The sequence below is a fragment of the Microtus oregoni genome, unplaced genomic scaffold (genome assembly GCF_018167655.1).
Source record: "Microtus oregoni isolate MIOR12 unplaced genomic scaffold, Mior012 000002F_ref0000024, whole genome shotgun sequence".
Lineage (NCBI taxonomy): Eukaryota > Metazoa > Chordata > Mammalia > Rodentia > Cricetidae > Microtus > Microtus oregoni.
The window spans coordinates 64,743,778-64,762,319 of record NW_024543061.1 but is presented as its reverse complement, the minus strand read 5'-3'; the positions used below and the strand labels follow the sequence as shown (position 1 = coordinate 64,762,319).

The 18,542-nt window shown below is 44.6% G+C and overlaps 1 protein-coding gene and 1 non-coding gene across 8 annotated transcripts in view; both read right to left on the bottom strand.

Annotated features, from left to right (window-relative positions):
• Positions 1 to 878: 878 nt before the first annotated feature.
• Positions 879 to 18,542, bottom strand: part of Chd4 (chromodomain helicase DNA binding protein 4) — a 36,772-nt gene continuing 19,108 nt past the window's right edge. For 3 of the 7 annotated variants that reach the window (XM_041631695.1, XM_041631736.1, XM_041631718.1), the window contains exons 23-40: positions 18,115 to 18,239; positions 17,565 to 17,802; positions 16,681 to 16,856; positions 11,432 to 11,612; positions 11,261 to 11,347; positions 11,085 to 11,173; positions 10,841 to 10,974; positions 10,450 to 10,594; positions 10,174 to 10,339; positions 9,825 to 9,922; positions 9,564 to 9,729; positions 9,236 to 9,307; positions 8,631 to 8,768; positions 8,203 to 8,311; positions 7,969 to 8,101; positions 2,610 to 2,808; positions 1,587 to 1,750; positions 879 to 1,492 (exon numbers count right to left, since the gene is read on the bottom strand). In XM_041631695.1, coding sequence (XP_041487629.1) covers positions 1,475 to 1,492; positions 1,587 to 1,750; positions 2,610 to 2,808; positions 7,969 to 8,101; positions 8,203 to 8,311; positions 8,631 to 8,768; positions 9,236 to 9,307; positions 9,564 to 9,729; positions 9,825 to 9,922; positions 10,174 to 10,339; positions 10,450 to 10,594; positions 10,841 to 10,974; positions 11,085 to 11,173; positions 11,261 to 11,347; positions 11,432 to 11,612; positions 16,681 to 16,856; positions 17,565 to 17,802; positions 18,115 to 18,239 — 2,438 coding nt within the window. In that variant the 3' untranslated portion in view covers positions 879 to 1,474. Of the gene's footprint in view, positions 1,493 to 1,586; positions 1,751 to 2,609; positions 2,809 to 7,968; positions 8,102 to 8,202; positions 8,312 to 8,630; positions 8,769 to 9,235; positions 9,308 to 9,563; positions 9,730 to 9,824; positions 9,923 to 10,173; positions 10,340 to 10,449; positions 10,595 to 10,840; positions 10,975 to 11,084; positions 11,174 to 11,260; positions 11,613 to 16,680; positions 16,857 to 17,564; positions 17,803 to 18,114; positions 18,240 to 18,542 lie in introns of all 7 variants that reach the window. The other 4 variants (XM_041631703.1, XM_041631728.1, XM_041631711.1 and 1 more) reach the window with 3 other exon arrangements.
• On the bottom strand, positions 9,995 to 10,130 carry LOC121443951. Its single transcript, XR_005973734.1, has one exon.

Sequence of the window (18,542 nt, the reverse complement as noted above, 5' to 3'; positions counted from 1 at the left end):
AGCACGACCCCTTGCCCTGGCATCCTGCGGATTGTCTTAGATCTCAAGATCAGGAGGTTCCACGTCTCCGCACTCCTGCTCCCAGGTTTTGATTAGAACCGCTTTCCTTAAGGAAGCTAATCTTCCCCTCTTCATTTAGCCAGAAATACGTACTCGCCCTCCTCCAAAGCAGTACTAGATAAGAGTAAAGAACTTTCCAGGCGGCTAAGCCTGACAACCAGAGTTCATTACTGGACACACTCATATTGTGGACGTCGGGAACTAACTTCTACAAATTGCCCTTTGACCTCTACGTGTACAGTAGTCCTCCCCACAATTGTATGTAATACAAAAAGAAAAGTTATGAACAATAAGTTGGGTGTGGTGGTGGACTCCTTTAACGTTAACCCAGCTCTCTGGAAACAGAATTTGAGGGCAGCCTCAAACACACCTCCTTAGTGCCCACTCAAGAGGCAGACAGGCAGTTCTTAGTTCAATGCCAGCCTGTACAAAAAAAAAAAAAAAAAAAGGCAGGTGGTGGCTCACATCCACTCGGCACTAGGGAGGGAGAGGCAGGTGGATCTCTGAGATCGAAGCTACAGAGAGAGTTCCAGGATAGGCCCAAAAGCTACAGAGAAACCCTGCCTCAAAAGACAAACACAAAATGTGCGTGCATATGTATGTATTACACATTCCCATATAGAATGCTTCCCTAGCACTTAGGTGGTCATTTTGGCCTTATTTCACAACTACCAGGCAGGTAACTATTGCATGGAGGACTCTGCGGGAATGCATTTGCTCCAGGTTAGAGGCTACAAAGGGACAGTGCAGCAGCCTCTTGTTCTCTATAATAGCAGCACCTGGCACCCACTCACCCACACTGAACCAGATCACTAAAATACAAGGAAACTTTTATTTTCAATTCTCATGAAGAAATTTGTTGTGGTTTTTTTATGCTTTTGGTTCTTTTCCTTTTTTTTCTTTTTTCTTTTTTTTTTCTCCAACTTTATTTTAGCCGCTCAGTGGCTGGAGCCGCTGGGTTCCTGGTATTAAAAAGATGCCAACAGAGGTAGCTGTGTCTCGCCCAGGGGCTCGGCCCACTCTGAATACCCCCCAAAAGGAGAAAACACAAAGTAAACCAACAAAATAATAAAACCAAAAAGAGGAAGAAATTCAGATCATTTTCTTCAAGCCTGGCAGAACCCACAACAGTTTGTAACAGGTGCGCGGTGGGGAGAAGCCAGGGTCCAGAAGGCAGCCAGCCTGCAGCTCCTTGCACATGGCGCCGCGCTATTGCTGCTTGTCTCTCCAGCAGGAAGGGCACCATTGCCCCTCACTCCCTCCCTGCCCCCAGTGCACAGGGCTGTTCCTTTACAACTCAGAAGATGGGCAGAAGGAAGGCGAGGATCTCTCCGGCTCCCCAGGGGGCAGCCGGGACAAGAGAAAGTGAGGAAGGTCACTGCTCAGTGGTGGAAGTGGGATCATCGCTGGGTCTTCACTGCTGTTGGGCTACCTAGAAGGATAAACAGCCAAGAGTCAGAACACAGAGCCGAGGTAGGAAAGCCAAGGACACAAGCAAAGAGCTGCAACTAAGAAACTGGTCCTACCTGCTGTGGGGGAGGTTCTGGTGCCCTGTTTGCCAGACGGCTGAGAATGTTCCGCTCTGACATCTGTAACCTCACAGCAACTGGGGGGATTCGGGCAATGGTAGCTGGGAGTCGAGTCACATCTGCTTTCATGTCACTCAACAATTCTTCCAGCTGTTTCAGGACTGCAGAGGGGAAATAAAAGGGAGGGGAGGCCGTGAGCTGTGGTCGTCAAGGGCACAGTTCTAAGCACTAGCTGCTCCCCAGCATACACCAGGATATGCTATTGCCTCTTGACACTCACTTAACCGGCCTGGCCCAGATCCCTACTCTTCATATTCTAGTTCCAGTTGGCTTTTGTGGCCCAAGCTAGGCCTGGAACTTGAGCTCAGGTGAGATTCCTGCCTTGTCTCCTAAGTACCTGGGGCTCTAAGCATAAGCCACCACAGTTGGCTGATTCTGATCTGTTTAGTGCATCCTTTCTATTCTCTCCATTTTTTTTTTTTTTAAAGGTTTGCCTCAAACTCACCGTGGCCAAGCCTGACCATGATTTCCTCACCCTCTTGCCTGTGCCTCTCTGTGCTGGATGACAGGTGAATGCCAACACAGGGCTTTATTTCTTACAGCTTTTCTTCTCAGCATCAGGGATCAAACAGCTAACGCCTATGATCTCCTCTTTTACACGCATGCTTTTCTACTTTCTGGATGTCTCCTACCACCTTTATGACACCCATCCGTTCATATTTTACCCTCCACCCCTCATAATGTTTTACTGTAATCAGAAACACAATACTGAAAGGGGTCTAGAATTTGAAGGGATCTAAAAATCAACTGAAGTCACCTCTAAAATATCCCAGGTGACACTATTATTCTCAAGAACCCGAATATACTAAGAGTTCAAAGAGCAAACTGTTATCCTTGATTGCCGCAAAAAAAAAAAAAAAAAAAAAAAAAAAAAAAGATCCTCAGTAAGAAATTATGGATGTTGGGGACGGAAGAGTAGAGAGGGAGGCTGAAGGAGCAGGAGGCAGGGGAGCCACTGGCGACCTTTGTGTAAGACTGCATTGGCTGGCTTATTTCCTGCCATCGACTCCTTGGAGAGGTGCTGGTGACTTTCTGCCAAACACTCCACCTCAGCAAAACGAGTGTTAAGGGCCATAGATGGGTGAGAGGGGTCTTCTGACATGTTCAGGTAAGCTGCTCTTCGAAGCTGCTCCTCGATCACCAAGGCTTGCTCCAAGAGCTGCACGGGAGGGAAAAGAAAGAGGTTGGACTAATTGCCACTTTCTCACTGACGGGCCTCTCAGGTGAACTTGCGGCTCCTCAGCACTACCCCTTCCCCACGTTGGATCACGGCACACCATCTCCTTCCCATTAGAGGCCCACACGTTTTACAATTCCTTATTCTTTAGAACCTCATAGAGAAGTAATAAAAACTCAACTTAGAAAAATAAAATAAAGTTGGGTGGTAGTGGTGCATGCATTCAAGAGGCAGAGGCACTTGGATCTCTGTGAGTTCAAGGCCAGCCTTGTCTACAGAGTGAGTTCCAGGACAACCAGGGCTATTAGAAAGAGAAACCCTATCATGAACAATCAAAAACCAAAAGAGAAAAAAATAAAACCATAGGTAATCCCCCTGCTAGAGAAAATGTTAGCTTTTTGAGAATTTTCTTCCAATATCTTCCTATGTATACATCTTTTACAGCAGTTAAGTCATATATTGATGACCATGCACATTTAAGTTATATACCAGGCACTTCCTTTGCTCCTCAAAACCATAGGATGACTAGTTTCACTTTCAATTTTTTGTTGTTCTTTGACAATGGGTGGTGGTGGCGGCACACACCTTTAATCCCAGCAATTGGGAAACAGAGGCAGATGGAGCTCTGTGAGTTCAAGGCTAGCCTAGTCTGCAGCAGAGCTAGTTAGAAGGCAGACAGGACTACAAAGAGAAACCCTGCCTAAAAAAAAAAGTTTGTTCTCTGACAGGGTTTCAGGTAGACTAGGGTAGCCTTAAACTCACTAGATAGCCTAGGATGACTGCACTCCTGATCCTCTTACCTCTACTCCCCAAATGCTAGGGTTACAGGAATGTGCACCATTTCTGGTTTGAGGGGACAAGAGGTCAATGAAACAGAATACTGCTGTGTTGCCCAGACTGGTCTTGAAATTGCAACCCTGGGGCTGAAGAGGGCTTGCTAGACAATCACAAGAGCTGGAGTTCAGATCTTAGCCCTAGGGTAATAAGCATGTGGCCTGAGCTCTCAGACAGGGAAGATCACTGGAACTTGCTGGCCCCAAGTTCAGGTAGAGACTGTCTCAAAGTAAGAGGGCAGTGTGAGAGAGCATCAGATGCCTGTGCTAGATGCTGGGACACTTGGAGGCACACAAATACATTACAAGTAAGTAAATCTTAAATTGCCTCTCAAATACCTGGGAGCAGATGGATGGGCCTGCAGGCAAAAACCAGCACCACCATTACCACACCTTCCAAAAATAGCTTTGTTTTTTGAGGCAGGGTCTCGTTCTGTAGCTCTGGGTAGCCCTAGAACTCACTTGCAAATCAGGCTGGCCTCAAACTGGCCACGATCCATTCTCCCAGGTGCTGGGATTAAGGAAAAAAATAGTTTTGTGGCACAGTAATCTATCCTATGCAGATAGGAACTGTACCAATCTGGTTATCTGGATCTCAGAAACAAACAGCAAAGTTTCATAAACCCAAGACTGGCCATGAATTCATGATGTAGCAGATGACAACCTTACATTGGCTAGCCTGGAACTCACAGAATTACACCTGCTTCTGCCTAAGAAATTTTTTTTGTTGTTGTTTTTTTTTTTTTTTTTTGAGATAGTGTTTCTCTGTAGCTTTGTGGCCTGTCCTGGAACTAGCTCTTGTAGACCAGGCTGGCCTCAAACTCACAGAGATCTGTCTACCTCTGCCTCCTGAGTGCTGGGGTTAAAGGCATGCGCCACCATCGCCTAGTGAATGTTAGTTCTTTTTTTTTTTTAAATATTTATTTTATTTATTATGTATACAATATTCTGTCTGTGTGTATGCCTGCAGGCCAGAAGAGGGCACCAAGCCTCACTACAGATGGTTGTGAGCCACCATGTGGTTGCCGGGAATTGAACTCAGGACCTTTGGAAGAGCAGGCAATGCTCTTAACCTCTGAGCCATCTCTCCAGCCCCTGAATGTTAGTTCTTAAATTACAAAACGTATCCATTGTTTGAAAGTTCTTTCCGTAGTACTCAAGATCAAGCTCATGGCCCAGTAAAGTGCTGTGTGACTAAGCTACATCCATACCCAGCCTTATATACTGTTTTGCTGTTGCTGCTGTCAAGCAGGTTGGTTTTTATTGTTTATTTTGTTTCGAAGGCAGGGTTTCTCCCGCTTTAGCCTCCTAAGCACTAGAATTACAGGCAGGAGCTCCCAACATGCTGTTCCTGTTGGTTCTTACACAGACCCACTAGGGATAAAGGATGTTATAAGAATGGGCCTGTTTACATATGACTTGTGTTAGTCAAGATGTACGAATTTATGCCCAAATAGACATCTACTTCTAGTCTATATACCATACCAACTCACTCCCCCACCTCAGGTTATAAGCATTCCAAATGTTTAGTCTTGCCTTTTAGGAAGGGTTGTTTAAGATAGATCCAACTGTGACCAAACTTAGCTAAGGATAACACTAAACTCCTGATTCTCCTACCTCCACCATCCAAATACTGAGATGACAAGCATGCATCGCTGCAGTTTTTTTTTTTTTTTTTTTTGATTTTCAAGATAGGGTTTCTCCTTAGCTTTTTGGTTCCTGTCCTGGAACTATCTCTTGTAGACCAGGCTGGCCTCGAACTCACAGAGACCCCCCCTGCCTCTGCCTCCCGAGTGTTGGGGTTAAAGACGTGCACCACCACTGCCCGGCTCCGCTGTACATCTTTTTAAGTTGTCTTAGTTTGCCCTGTACTTAAACTCCTGCCTCAAATTCCTGAGTGCTAGCTAGGTGGCAGGCATGTGTCAACACCCCTAACTACTGCCACTCTTTTCAAACTCAAGTGATGTCCACAGTAGCGGGCAGTACTGCTATGCAGGTGACTGATGTCACTCAATGTGCCTCACACTGAGGATGTGGGCAGTGGTAAGGAAGGTAGCTGAAGGGTGTCAATTGTGAGAAATGCTAAGCAGCTCTCCTCAAACTGAACATCTCTGCTCTCACAGGAGCACCTCTCTCACTGACTCAAGGTCAGTCGGCTACTTTTGGGTCTTACTATGTACACCAGACTCAGCACTCACCAGTGCTCATGGCAAGCTTTGGTATAGCCCAAGAGTTAAGAATTAAGTTTTGTTATAGATAAATGGCTGTGGGGAAATTAAAAAATAAGAATACATGCTTTCTTTTGAAAATTACCTGTAATTCCCACCTCAGCATCCACAAGTAGAATTGGAACTAACTATGTGTCCCTATTCCCACTGCTTTCAATGCCAAAGCTGTGGATTCACAACAGAAGCCATTAGGCCCACTAAGCATTACTCACAGGGATTCACCTGCCTCTGCCTCCTGAGTGCTGGGATTAAAGGTGTGCGCCACCACTACCCAGCTCTCTCTGGCACTTTGACAGAAAAGTTTTGCTAACCCCACAGTAAATCACAAAGTACAGAAACCCTTTGATGTTATTTTCTTCCCTTTAACCGTCACATGTCCACAGTCAGCATCACAGGTCAAGCTCTTAATATCTCATAACTATATAATTACAATCTTGTCCATGTTTTCATTTCCCTTGGTCCTATCTAAAGACCTTCAATGGTTGCCTATGAACTAGAGGAATAAAATCCATACTCTGTTTCTGGTACAAAGACCCACTGGCCTTCTGGTATGATGCATACTGTCCTCTAATTCCTAACCTCTTTCTAACCTATCTCCCACCACTACTCAACACAAATCTATAAGTCCCTCTGCTCCTACTCAATAATCTCTATTATATATATATCAAAACTTTTATAGTCATTCATGAGCTACCTCCCCAACTGCCCTGTAGAACTTCCTTAGGGCATTAAGTAGCCTCTTCCCCCTAACACACAATGTCATCTATGTGAAACTAAATGCTGGAAAAACAAACACATTGCTTATCTCTCTTTTTTTTTTTGTTTTGTTTTGTTTTTGTTTTTTTTTTGAGACAGGGTTTCTCTGTGGTTTTGGAGCCTGTCCTGGAACTAGCTCTTGTAGACCAGGCTGGTCTCGAACTCACAGAGATCCGCCTGCCTCTGCCTCCCGAGTGCTGGGATTACAGGCGTGCGCCACCACAGCCCGGCCTGCTTATCTCTTACGTCTCTGTGCAACTCACTGCTTAGTATATAACACCTAAAGGCAAACAATTATTAGTATAATTTTTTTCTTTCAAGATTAATTTATCACATATACAGTGTTCTGCATACAGGAATTCCTGCATGCCAGAAGAGGGCACTAGATCTCATTATAGATGGTTGTGAGCCACCCCGTGGTTGCTGGGAATTGAACTCAGGACCTCTTAAGCCCTGAGCCACCTCTTCAGGCCTAATAAACATTTTCTTTTCCCTCAAATACACTCAACTTAGGAGAACTGCATCTTATTTCCATGGTATCCTATTTGATATCTACATACAAGATATACCAATAAATAGTTGCTAAATACCTGAATGAGGCTGTCTTAGTGGAATATTGAAAACAGGGTTCACCCTGTATCTTCTCTTTGCACTCAGCTTTCCGTTTGTCCATACAGAAAAAAAGAGACCCCAGTCTACCCACAGCCCTACTTCCTCAGGGATCCAATTCAATCCCTTCCTAACTTTGCTGAACCCCCTGAACCTATAGAATTCGGCACCAAACCCACTGAACTAGTCTGTGTCACTCATTAGGTATAGCTACAACTCTTGTACAAATCAATAACTTCAACTCTGTATATGTCTCCTTTGTTGGTATTTGTTTGAGGCAGGGTCTGTGTAACATTGGTTGGCCTGGATAAAGCTCGCTATGTTGACTAGGTTGGCATCAAACTCACAGAGACCTGCATGTCTCACTCAGCCTCCAAGTCTATATATCTTGATCCCTGTGTCAAGTCATGACTACAAAAAGACAAAATATAGGGCTAGGAAGACGGCTAGGTTAAAAGCACTGGCTGCTCCTGCAGAAAACCCAGTGCAGTTACCAGCAAGGACAGGGTGGTCACTACCTTCTGTCAATCCCAGGGGATTTGATGCCCTCTTCTAACCTCTGTAGACATCAGGCACAGAAACAGTACACAAACATGTGCAGACAAAACATGCATACACATAACATAAAAATAAGTATCCTGGGGCAGGGGTGGCACAAGTGGTTGAATGAATGGACCTTACAGAACCTTCAGTCTCATTTGTCCCATCCTGCTCACCTTGAATCTTCGAGCTAGAAATTTATTCTTGATCTCTAGAAAATTGCCACGGTTCATTTCACCCTTGAAAGGCTCATTGAGGATGGCATACCGTGGGTCATTCTGGATATCCTGCCATCGGGCATAGCCATGGCTAGTGGAAAAGTGCTCAGGAAAAACAAAGGAAATAAGAGCCTCAAGCTAAAGCCTTAAGATCCCTGCACCTAGACACAGTCTTGACTCAGGCAAGGATACTTTATAATGCCAGCTAGCAGCCAGTAGTCATGTCGGCGGTGCCAGATCTCGTAGGTCTTCTTAGTGACTGTGGCTGCACGCTCCTCATTCTGCCAAAGCGAGTGCAACTCTGAGAAGGAATTGAGAGGAAGGTTAGAGAGTGGAGAAGAAGGCAAACACCCGTGAGAATTAAAACCACTGAGGTGTGCAAGAAAGGTGGGGCGCACTATCGTCCATATACTAAGTCCCAGGGCAGCCAGGGCTACATAGTGAGACCCTGTTCCAAAAAACACGAAAACAAAAGCAAACAAACAAACAGTTATTCTTGTCCTGTCCTACCCCATCCATCTTGGTATGGTCTAGTTCTAGCTCCCTAACACAGAACCAAGAGATGTTCATAGCATGTCCCCACCACACACTGACTTCACCTCAGGTCCCCGTTCCCATACCAGTAAAACCCCCATCTGCGATGTTGAACATGAAGCGCTGTTTGACATTTTTCTTCTGCTTCTCATCACTGAGATCCTTGGGGGTTTCTCCATTCTGAAGCATTACCTCCTTTTTCTCTTCTTCCTCTTTCTTCTCTTCTACAGGATACCACAAAGGCAAATGTCAGGACTACAGCCCTTGTATGCTGTATCTGTCTACATCCACCTCCACACTCAGGTCTCCCAGACCCAGAAGAAGTGTCACCAGCCAGTTCTCTAACAAGTCATTTATCTTAGAATAAAATGTCTATAGTAATAGGTAATGAGGTGAGGGTGGGTTACGATTTTGTTTCTGGTTTTAGTACAAATTTAGTCCAAGTGATAATCAGCTTCTCAGAGGTTAAGATGGCTCAAAGGTTAAGAGCACTGGCTGCTCTTCCAGAGGTCCTGAGTTCAATTCCCAGGAAACACATGGTGGCTTCGAACCACCTATAGTGAGATCTGGTGCCCTCTTCTGGCCTGCAGCCATACATGCAGGCAGAACACTGTATACATAATAAATAAACACTATATACATAATAAAAAAATAAATCATAAGAAAAAAATCAGCTTCTCTACACACTGACCTTTGTCTTCCACCACGATAGGGGTCAGGTCTATTGCAGACTTTTCCTCCACCTTCTCCGCCTCAGCAGAGCCTAAAGAAGAAGGCACTGAGAACACCCTAAAGAAAGACAACTCCACTCTGACCCCCATAAAACTTGGACAGTGTTACACATCTATACTGCTATAAATAGAGTTTCAAAGATGTCAGAGGCTAGGGATAATTTAGAAGCAAGGGTCAAGGGTCCCAGGTCTATCACTTCTTCCTGATACTCCAAAAACTTAGAAAAGTCTAGAACTACACAGCAACCTGGAGTGCTTGTAAACATATATATATATAAATATGTATACCTTTGGGCTCCGTCTCCATAGGCTCCTCTGTTCTCTCCTTCACCTCTGCCTTCTCCACTTTCTCCTCTCCCTCAAGAGGCTCAGCAGGAGCCTTATCATCCTCGGAGGCAGGGGCAGGGGCGGAGGCAGGGGCAGGGGCAGGGGCAGGGGCAGCAGGCTGTGCACACTTCAAAGGAACAGAAGACGGAAGGTGAAGCAAATGGGCCTGAATCTCAAGAGCCATCTGACGTTAGCAGAGCATCCAGTCACCCCATCTCTCACCTCCACAGTCACCTCAGGGGCTGTAGATTTCGCCTCCTTTTCTCCTTCTGCGTTCTCTTCTTCCTTAAGGCTATTTTCCTCTATTTTTATCCCATCCTCTGCAGACCAATAGAAGATAGTCAATTAGGGAGGTCTCAGGATCAGAGGTCAGACTGTTTGTTTCTTTCTAAATTGTCCTCTCGTGCCTTTAAGAGCCAGCCCTATTCTTAGGACAGCCCTCCTAAACTGAGAGGGAAATTGCTGTGTGTCCGGCCAGACTACCCTGTTAAGACTGAGCACAGGGGAGCAGAAAAAGGCACAGGACAAAGTTTTTAAAAAAGGACAGAAATGACATAACAGGCCGACTTACCAGCAGGTGGTGCAGGTGCAGGAGTATTGGGTTGTGTGTCCCCTGGTGTGGAAGGTGTAGGAGTCTTTGGAGAGGGTGACCCTGGCTGCGACATTTTCTTGTTTTCCTCTACTTCAGCCAGTTCGGGCATGCTCCAACGCCCATTCACGTGTTCAAACTCCTGCACCTATAGCAAAGGATGGCAAGTTAAAGACTCCTTCCAGCTTCAGATTACTTTCCTATTGGCCCCCAATTTCTCTAGAAATCCTTAAAAATGAAAACAGGCTTGGCACTTACCTTCTTGCGAATCAAGGACATGACACCAATTCTAGTAAGAACGTGCTGCCGAGACAGGCCTTCACGGGGGACGCCATCAGCAAAGGTTTCCGCCCCATCTGCCCCAGGCTCACATAAATGCCGCATGAAGAGTGACACGTAAGCCCTGTAGGAAGTCAAACAGAGAGCCCGTCAGACACTGGGGGCCCATAAACATTGCTCCATCTCAAGGTAAGGCCCTGTAATGTTCTGGAATGCTGATCTCCAGATCCACACTATAACCCAAAGTCTCTTTCAGGGAAGCCAGGAACACAACTCTCATGAATAACAGCTTCACTTAGCCAACACCTCTTTCCTTGCACAACATGGGTTAGGCCCTGGTTCCAACTGGTATGCCCAGCCCTCAACTTACTTAAATTCTTTCTCTGACTTGCCTCGAAGATCTCTCACAAGCCACTGAGTGGTAAAAGCATCCTGAGGTGGCATGCCATATCGCATAATTGCATTAAGAAATGCTTTTCGCTGACGAGCATTAAAACCAAGTACCTAAGGAGAAAGAACCACCATAAGAGAAAGCAAGCCTCTTCCCACCAAAGACCCACTGAATGACATTCTCTCGCCCCCTTTCATCCCACTAAAGGATCTACGGTACTTACTTCAATATTTCCACCAACACGAGCCAGCAGAGGAGGTAATGGTTTATCTTTATCATTCCGCAGGCCCTTGCGACTGGGCCTGCGGGGAGCTGTAAGCAGAAACGATGGATGAGTGACACTGAGGACAGTAAACACTTGCAACAGCTACAGAACTGGCAAGATGGCACCACTCTCACCTTCTGATCGTTCATCAAAGTCTTCATCACCTTCCTCTGAGGCCACTGAGTAATCGGACTGGTTGTCGGACTGGTCGTCCTGCCAATCTGGAGGGAGAGAGGGCAGATGAGCGGGGCCCACTGCTCTAGTAGAACGGCCCGTGGGTGGGGGGCGGGGCCGGCCACACACACCTCGGTCCTCCTGTGAGCCATCATTGTAGTTGACCTGTTTACGGATTCTTTTTCCTTTGCCCAGATTTCGGGCTAGATCTTCTTGCTGCTGCTCATAATGGTGCCGCAGCAATTTCTCCCAGTAGTCAGGATCCACACTTTCTTCCTGTTTTATGATTTCCCGTTCTACCTCCTCTTCCTCCTGGGGCAGAGGGAGGGCCAGGACTCAGGGGTGCTGAAGTCAGCACCACCAGCTACCCCTGGTCCTCACAGTTCCCATTCAGATAGCTCCTTTGCATGGCTGGATTTGTAAACCCTCGGTGTGCCTGCTTGGACCTAAAAACTTGGAAGAAATTTAACAGACAGGAGAGAGCTCCTCAAAGGTTATGTGTAGATTAGCAGTTAGCCTGATTAAAGAAAAATGTGAGAAGGAGAACTATTCTGACGAGACAAAAGACACTGTGCAGCTTCTATCCCTTCCTACTGGCAACATCCAAAAGCAGGAGAACAAAGAGAGGAAGGTTACACCTTAGCCGGCAGGATGGAGGCTTCCAAACACTGCAAGAGATCTTCAAAGCACAAACAGACCAGAAAACAATCTGGTCTTAATTAACCACATGAAAGTATCAACTGTTTGAGAAATTTAAAAAACAAAAAAAGAAAGTCGCGCGCGTGCACATACACACTTCCTCACATGCACATATACAGAAACACACTTAAGTATCTTCTAAAGCTCGCCAGATTGTTTTAGTTTTTGTTTTGTTTTGTTCTTTGAGCAGGGTTTCTCTGTGTAGTCCTGGCTGGCCTTGCACTCATAGTCATCTATGTACCTCTACCTCCTGAGTGCTGGGGATTAAAGGCTTGTGCCACAACTGCCCAGCTTGGCTCTCTACGTCTTATTACCCAAGTTACTTTCCCCCTTAGACACTTCAGAAATACTGATTAAATACAAATCCTGGGCTGAGGATACTTGCTTAGCAAACACAAGGCCCTAGGTGTGACCCCAGCAATGCATAAGTCATGCAGAGCAGCATGTGCCTCTAACACTAGCCTTGAGAAATCAGAGTTCAAGATCAACTTCAACTACATAGTGAATTCAAAGCCAGCTTGGAATATATGAGACCATGTCTCAAAGAAAAAAGCAAAATCCAAGTCCCTCAAGACAGAGTAAAACCATTATTCATAGCCTAAGTACAAACAACCTACATGTCAGAATTGACCCTGGGATGTATATGGAAGGAGAGAACCAACTCTTGCAACTTGTCTCTGTCCTACACACACACACACAAACTCTCTCTCTCTCATATAAATGTACAAAGAAATAACCTAAATCCCTATGCAACTAAATTATAGAATAGGGTGGTCATCCCTAATGAAAGAAAACAAAATCTAAGAATGTAAAACTGAAATACCCCAAAATCATAACTGCCTTTAAAATTTTTATTTCCAAATTTTTAATTTTATGTATATCCTTTGGCTGCATGTAAGTCTGTGTGCCACAATCACACCTGGAACCCAAGGAGACTAGAAGACAGCATCAGAGCCTGGGTAAGACAGATAGACACACACACCCATATGTACTTATGTATGCATACAACACACATACCCATATGTACATATGTGTATGTATATATATGTATACAACACGCACGCATGCACACACGCGCAGTCAAAGTGAAAACAATTGTCCCAGAAGAGAACTAGACAGGACAGGGTGGAAGAGATATTTTTTTCTTTTAAAATTTGAGCCACGTTGCTCAATGGCTTGGATAAGCAGTCCGTGGTGTGACTGAAAAGTGGTGGAATCTCCATGGAATAGAGACCTAATGGGAAGAAGTCAGATCACTGAAAGCATGTACTTGAACGAGACATTAAGACAGCAGCCTTTTCTCTTTTGGATCCCCCCTTTTTCTTCTTCTTTTTGGTTTTTCGAGACAGGGTTTCTCTGCGAAACAGTCCTGACTGTCCTGGAACTAGCTCTTGTAGACAAGGCTGTCCTCAAACTCACAGAACCCACCTACCTCTGCCCCCTTGAGTGCTGGGATTAAAGGTGTGTGCCACCACCGCCCGGCTTTCTGCTTGTCCCTGCCCTCGAGCAGTTTCCTCTGTGCAGTCACACTACTAGGATAGACCCGTTGCTCATAGCAACAGTACCTACTATCCACTAAAGCTGCTGAAATGTGGAAGACAAAATAAGCTTTCTTAAACTCCTCTTCCCTTCCAATCTGACTTTTGACATACACTCTAACTTTGTAGTGCTGAGATGCCAACTCCCTACTAGACCAGGATGGCCTTGAACTGAAGAGATGTTTGTTTCTGCCTCTTGAATGCTAGGGGTTAACGGCATGTGCCACCGCTGCCCGGCATTAATATTTATGTATTAAATTGATCACCACACACCTATAATCTCAGCACTCAGGAAATCTGAGGCAGAAGAATTGAGCCTGAGGCCAGCCCGGAACTGAATTTCAGGTCAGAGTGGGCTATATAATGAGGCCTGGCCATTAAAATAAAATTTTATGCCTAATAGTACAAGTCTTAGCCAATACAGAAGCTGAGGCAAGAGAACCAAAAGTTCAAGGCCAGTTTGGGCAACAACTTATAGAGGGGCTAGGGATATGGCTTGGTTGGTAAAGTGCTTGCCTTGCATGCACCAAATCTCAGACTCAATTCTCAGCACCATATACAACCAGGTGTGATGACAGATGCCTATAATCCCAGCACTTGGGAGGCAGAGGCAAAGGGGTCAGAAGTTCAACATCATCCCTGGCTGCCTAAATTCTATCTTAGGCTACACAAGACCCTACCTCAGGAGGACAGTGGTAGTGCACACCTTTAATCCCAGCATTTGGGAGGCAGAGACAGGCAGATCTTTATGAGTTTGAGGCCAGGCTGGTCTACAGCCAGTATGAGTTCTAGGACAGCTAGGGCTACAGTGAAACCCTGTCTCAACAAAAACAAACAACCCTGTCCCCAGAAATATTTTTAAAGTACATAGTACTATGTATAATGAATATACATAATAAAAAATTTAAAAGAAGGGACTGGAGAAATGACTCAGCAGTTAAGAGCACTGGCTGTTCTTCAAGAGGTCCTGAGTTCAATTCCCAGCAACCACATAGTGGCTCACAACCATCTGTAATGAGATCTGGTGCCCTCTTCTGGCCTGCAGGCATATATAAAAACAAAACACTGAATACATAATAAATAAATCTTTTAAAAATATTAAAAGAAAACAAAAATTCTTTTAGTATGGTATATAACTCAGTAGCAGATTAACTGCTTAGCCCCAGGTTCCATCTTCAACAACCCCACCAAAACAGTCTAAAAAGAAATACCCAGGTGTGATAGTTGATGCCTTTAACCAACACTTGGAGGCAGAGGCAGGCACTCTGTGAATTCCAGGCCAGAGCTATATAATGAGACCCTGTCTCCAAAACAACAACAACAACAACAACAAAAAACAGAAAAAGGAAAATAAAAATAATGAACAGAACACATATACTTGCATATATGTATGTAAGTATCCTTGCATATACTTGCATAGGTCACCCCCTAACACGTGCTCTGCTAGGCAATTTCACTCTCTGCCACTGAAAGGAGTAAGATTTCCTATGAAAAAGCAGTTTTTGGTTGAATTTACTGCTGATTTATATAAAATTTCCTCACCGGTTACACATAAACCATGACTAGAAGCAATATCCCAAGAACAAGCTGGAAAGAAAGCACAGTGCGCAGTGCTTTTTCATGAGGGGAAAGGTCATAGTCAACCCCAGCACCACATGAACAGGACACAGCAGTTGCACACCTGGCACAGGTCCATCATCCCAGCACTTAGAAGGTAGAGGCAGGAGGATCCGAAGCTCAAGGTCATCCTTGATGAGTTCCAGGATAGCCTGAGATATATGGGACCCTGTGGTTAACATGTGTAATCTTACATTTGGGAGGCTAAGGTAAAAAGGCCATGAGTTCAAGACCAGGCTGGGCTACACAGGGAGATCCTGTCTCGAAAAAAACATAGCCAAAGTAAAACTGGGAAGCAGTGGCACACACCTTTAATCCCAGCACTTAGAAGGCAGAGGCAGTTGGCTCTCTCTAAGTTTGAGGCCAGCCTGGTCTACAGAGTTCCAGGAAAGGCTCCAAGAATAGCCAGGGCTGTTTGTTGCAGAGAAAGCCTGTTTCAGGGGTGGGAGGGTGAACAACCCAAAACTAACATATCAGGCAGAACTGATCTTAGTTCTATAAAAATCACAACAAAAAAAAAAAGCCCACAATAATCCTGCTAATCAAGATTTGATAGACAGGGGTAGGGCTATGAGTCAGATGGACAGAAAGCTAGCCTAGTATGCAAGAAGCTTTGGGTTCAATCTCCATCACCACACACACAAGGCCCATGCATGGAGGCAGGTTATTTTCAGTACATAGGAAGGTCAGGCCAGTCAGGATACCCAAGACCCTGCCTCTAAGATAAAATAAACAACACATACACAAAATATTAATAATAATAAAAATTCTGCCAGATAATCAGACATGATATGGTAGCCAGCACATGCCTATAATGCCAGCTCCTGGGAGGTAGATGCAGGAGGATCAGGAATTCAAAATCAGTTTAAGCTATAGAGTTCAAAGTCAGTCTAGGTTTCAGCTAAAATAACACCCAAGCCTGTAATCGTAGCAACTGGGAGGTGTATGGAGGAGGAACAAACAGCAAGACTTTGTTTAAAAAACAAAGGGGAAAAACGCTATACTACCAGAATGCAGGAAGAGCGTTATTCTGATGAGAAAGCATGGTAAAGACATCAAAAACCCATGCCAACTTAACCCTGAGCCAAGTGGTTTAAAGAGAACCAGCAAAGAAATCAGCATTTTAAAATTACTTAAAGGATGAAATATATTACAAAAACTCCACACATTCTCTTTTGGGAGTTTTTACTTCTTAGTGTAAGACCAAGGAGGAAAAAGGAAAAACAAAAAGAATTCTTACTTTGAGAAAACAGCTACCTAATAAAGTATGTATCTCATCTGCTTTTTCCAAGCTAGCATTCCAAGATTTATGTGGAGAATTAATAAGCTACATAAAAGTAAGACTCTAGGAGAGCACATAATGGCTATGTGAAATCCGACTGTGGAGCTCCCTACAGTCAAGGCGAAGATGATAATGGAAACTGAGCAGGTGACATTCTTTTCTGTTATTTCAAGTACCATCCTGATCTCAATTCCAATTTTTAGACCAATAAACAAGAACAGCATTGCCTTGGACTCATACTCACCCCCATTTCTTCTTCCCGTACCACATACTGGGCCACTTTAAATGAACTCAAATATTCATTCATGCCCTGCAATTCTGTGTCTTCGGTCTCATCCTGGTTGCGATCCAGCAGTCGTTCAATGGCCTTATCATCATAATGGATAACACTGCTATCTTCTCCCTCTTTGTTGTCTCCTCCTATGAAGAACCAGGGGGCCACAACCCTAAAGTCAATTCAGGTGCTGCAGAAGAAAAACAGCTCCTAGCCAGGCTGTGGTGGTGTACGCCTTTAATCCCAACATTCGAGAGGCAGAGGCAAGCAGATCTCTGTCAAGGCCAGCCTGGTCTACAAAGTGAGTTTCAGGACACGCTCCAAAGCTACACAAAGAAACCCTATTTTGAAAAACCAAAAGAAAAAAGGAAGGAAGGAAAAGAGAGAGAAAAGAAAAACCAGTTCCCTGTGTCACGATTAATAAAAAACCAGAGACAGAAATTGGGGTTCAACCTGAAGACCAGAAAAGTAAAACAGTCAGACACTAGCTCTTACCTCTACTTCAATCTGAAATGGCGATCCTGCCTTCATGGTTCTCAGAATGAGACTGAGACTGAGAACTGTCTCCTCCCGTTTTGCAATCCTCTCTAATTCTGGAATTAAGGGCATGCACCACTACCGCCTGGTTTCTATGGCAACTAGTGTGGCTACTGGGATTAAAGGTGTATGTCATTGCTACCTGTAAGACTGGCCAGTGTAGCTGTTTTACTTTTCTGATCCTCAGGCAAGCTTTAGTTATTATAATACAAATGAAATGCTACTACAGTTCCTATGGGACCCTTGCTATCAAAAGTACTTCTCTACCCTCTAGGAAGCCAAGTTCCACTTAAAATTTAAGATCCTGATCAGCTCACCTCCATCTGTGGCTTCATCCTTGAATAGTTCCTCAGTGCCAAACTTGAGGATGTCATCAAGCTCCTGTTTAGACATTGAGCCAGTCTTGGAGCCTAGCCCAGGCCGCACCACTAAATGTGTCAGCATCATCTTCTTCTTTGCCACCTGCGTGATGCGCTCCTCCACTGAAGCACGAGTCACAAAGCGGTAGATCATCACCTTCTTATTTTGCCCAATACGGTGGGCTCTACTAAAGGCCTGGATTTGATCAAACAAAACCAGCAATCTTATGTCCTACCGTCTTTCACAGAAATCAGAGACGATACTAGTCAGAAGCTGAAGCTAGTCTTCACATAACATTTCTTTTTGCACCTCTCCCTCCAGATATACCACCTCTCATCACATCACCCAAAAGAGGACTATAACTAATCCCAATTCTCAGATAATGACATTCGAAAAAAAAAGAAAATTAAGAAAAAAGTCAAAGTCAAGTATTAAATTTCAAATAACAGAACATTTCCTGGAGGGCAGGTAGGGGCTGCTGGGATCTCCTAGAGTTTCTCTACTCACCTGAATGTCATTATGGGGGTTCCAGTCAGAATCATATATGATAACTGTGTCAGCAGTGGCCAGATTGATCCCAAGGCCTCCAGCTCGAGTGGAGAGCAAGAAGCAGAACTGTTGAGCACCCGGTGCTAAGAAACAGAAAACACTATGAGTTCTCTCCTGAATTACAACAAATAAGTAGAGAAGGAAGGTAAGAAACAGCCTGTAAAAAACACCAAACGATTGTCATAAACAAGATACCCTGAAGGATACTGAAATCAGCATCAAAATCTATAGTCAAAATGACATTAGCATAAAAAATATCTGCTGTAATTTATTTATAATCAGCTGGAAAGGAGTAACACCATACAACAGGGCTCACACAGGAGATGTACTGGAAGAGGAGTGAGAAGAGACAGAGAGGAGGCAGAGAAGGGAGCAAAGAAATAACT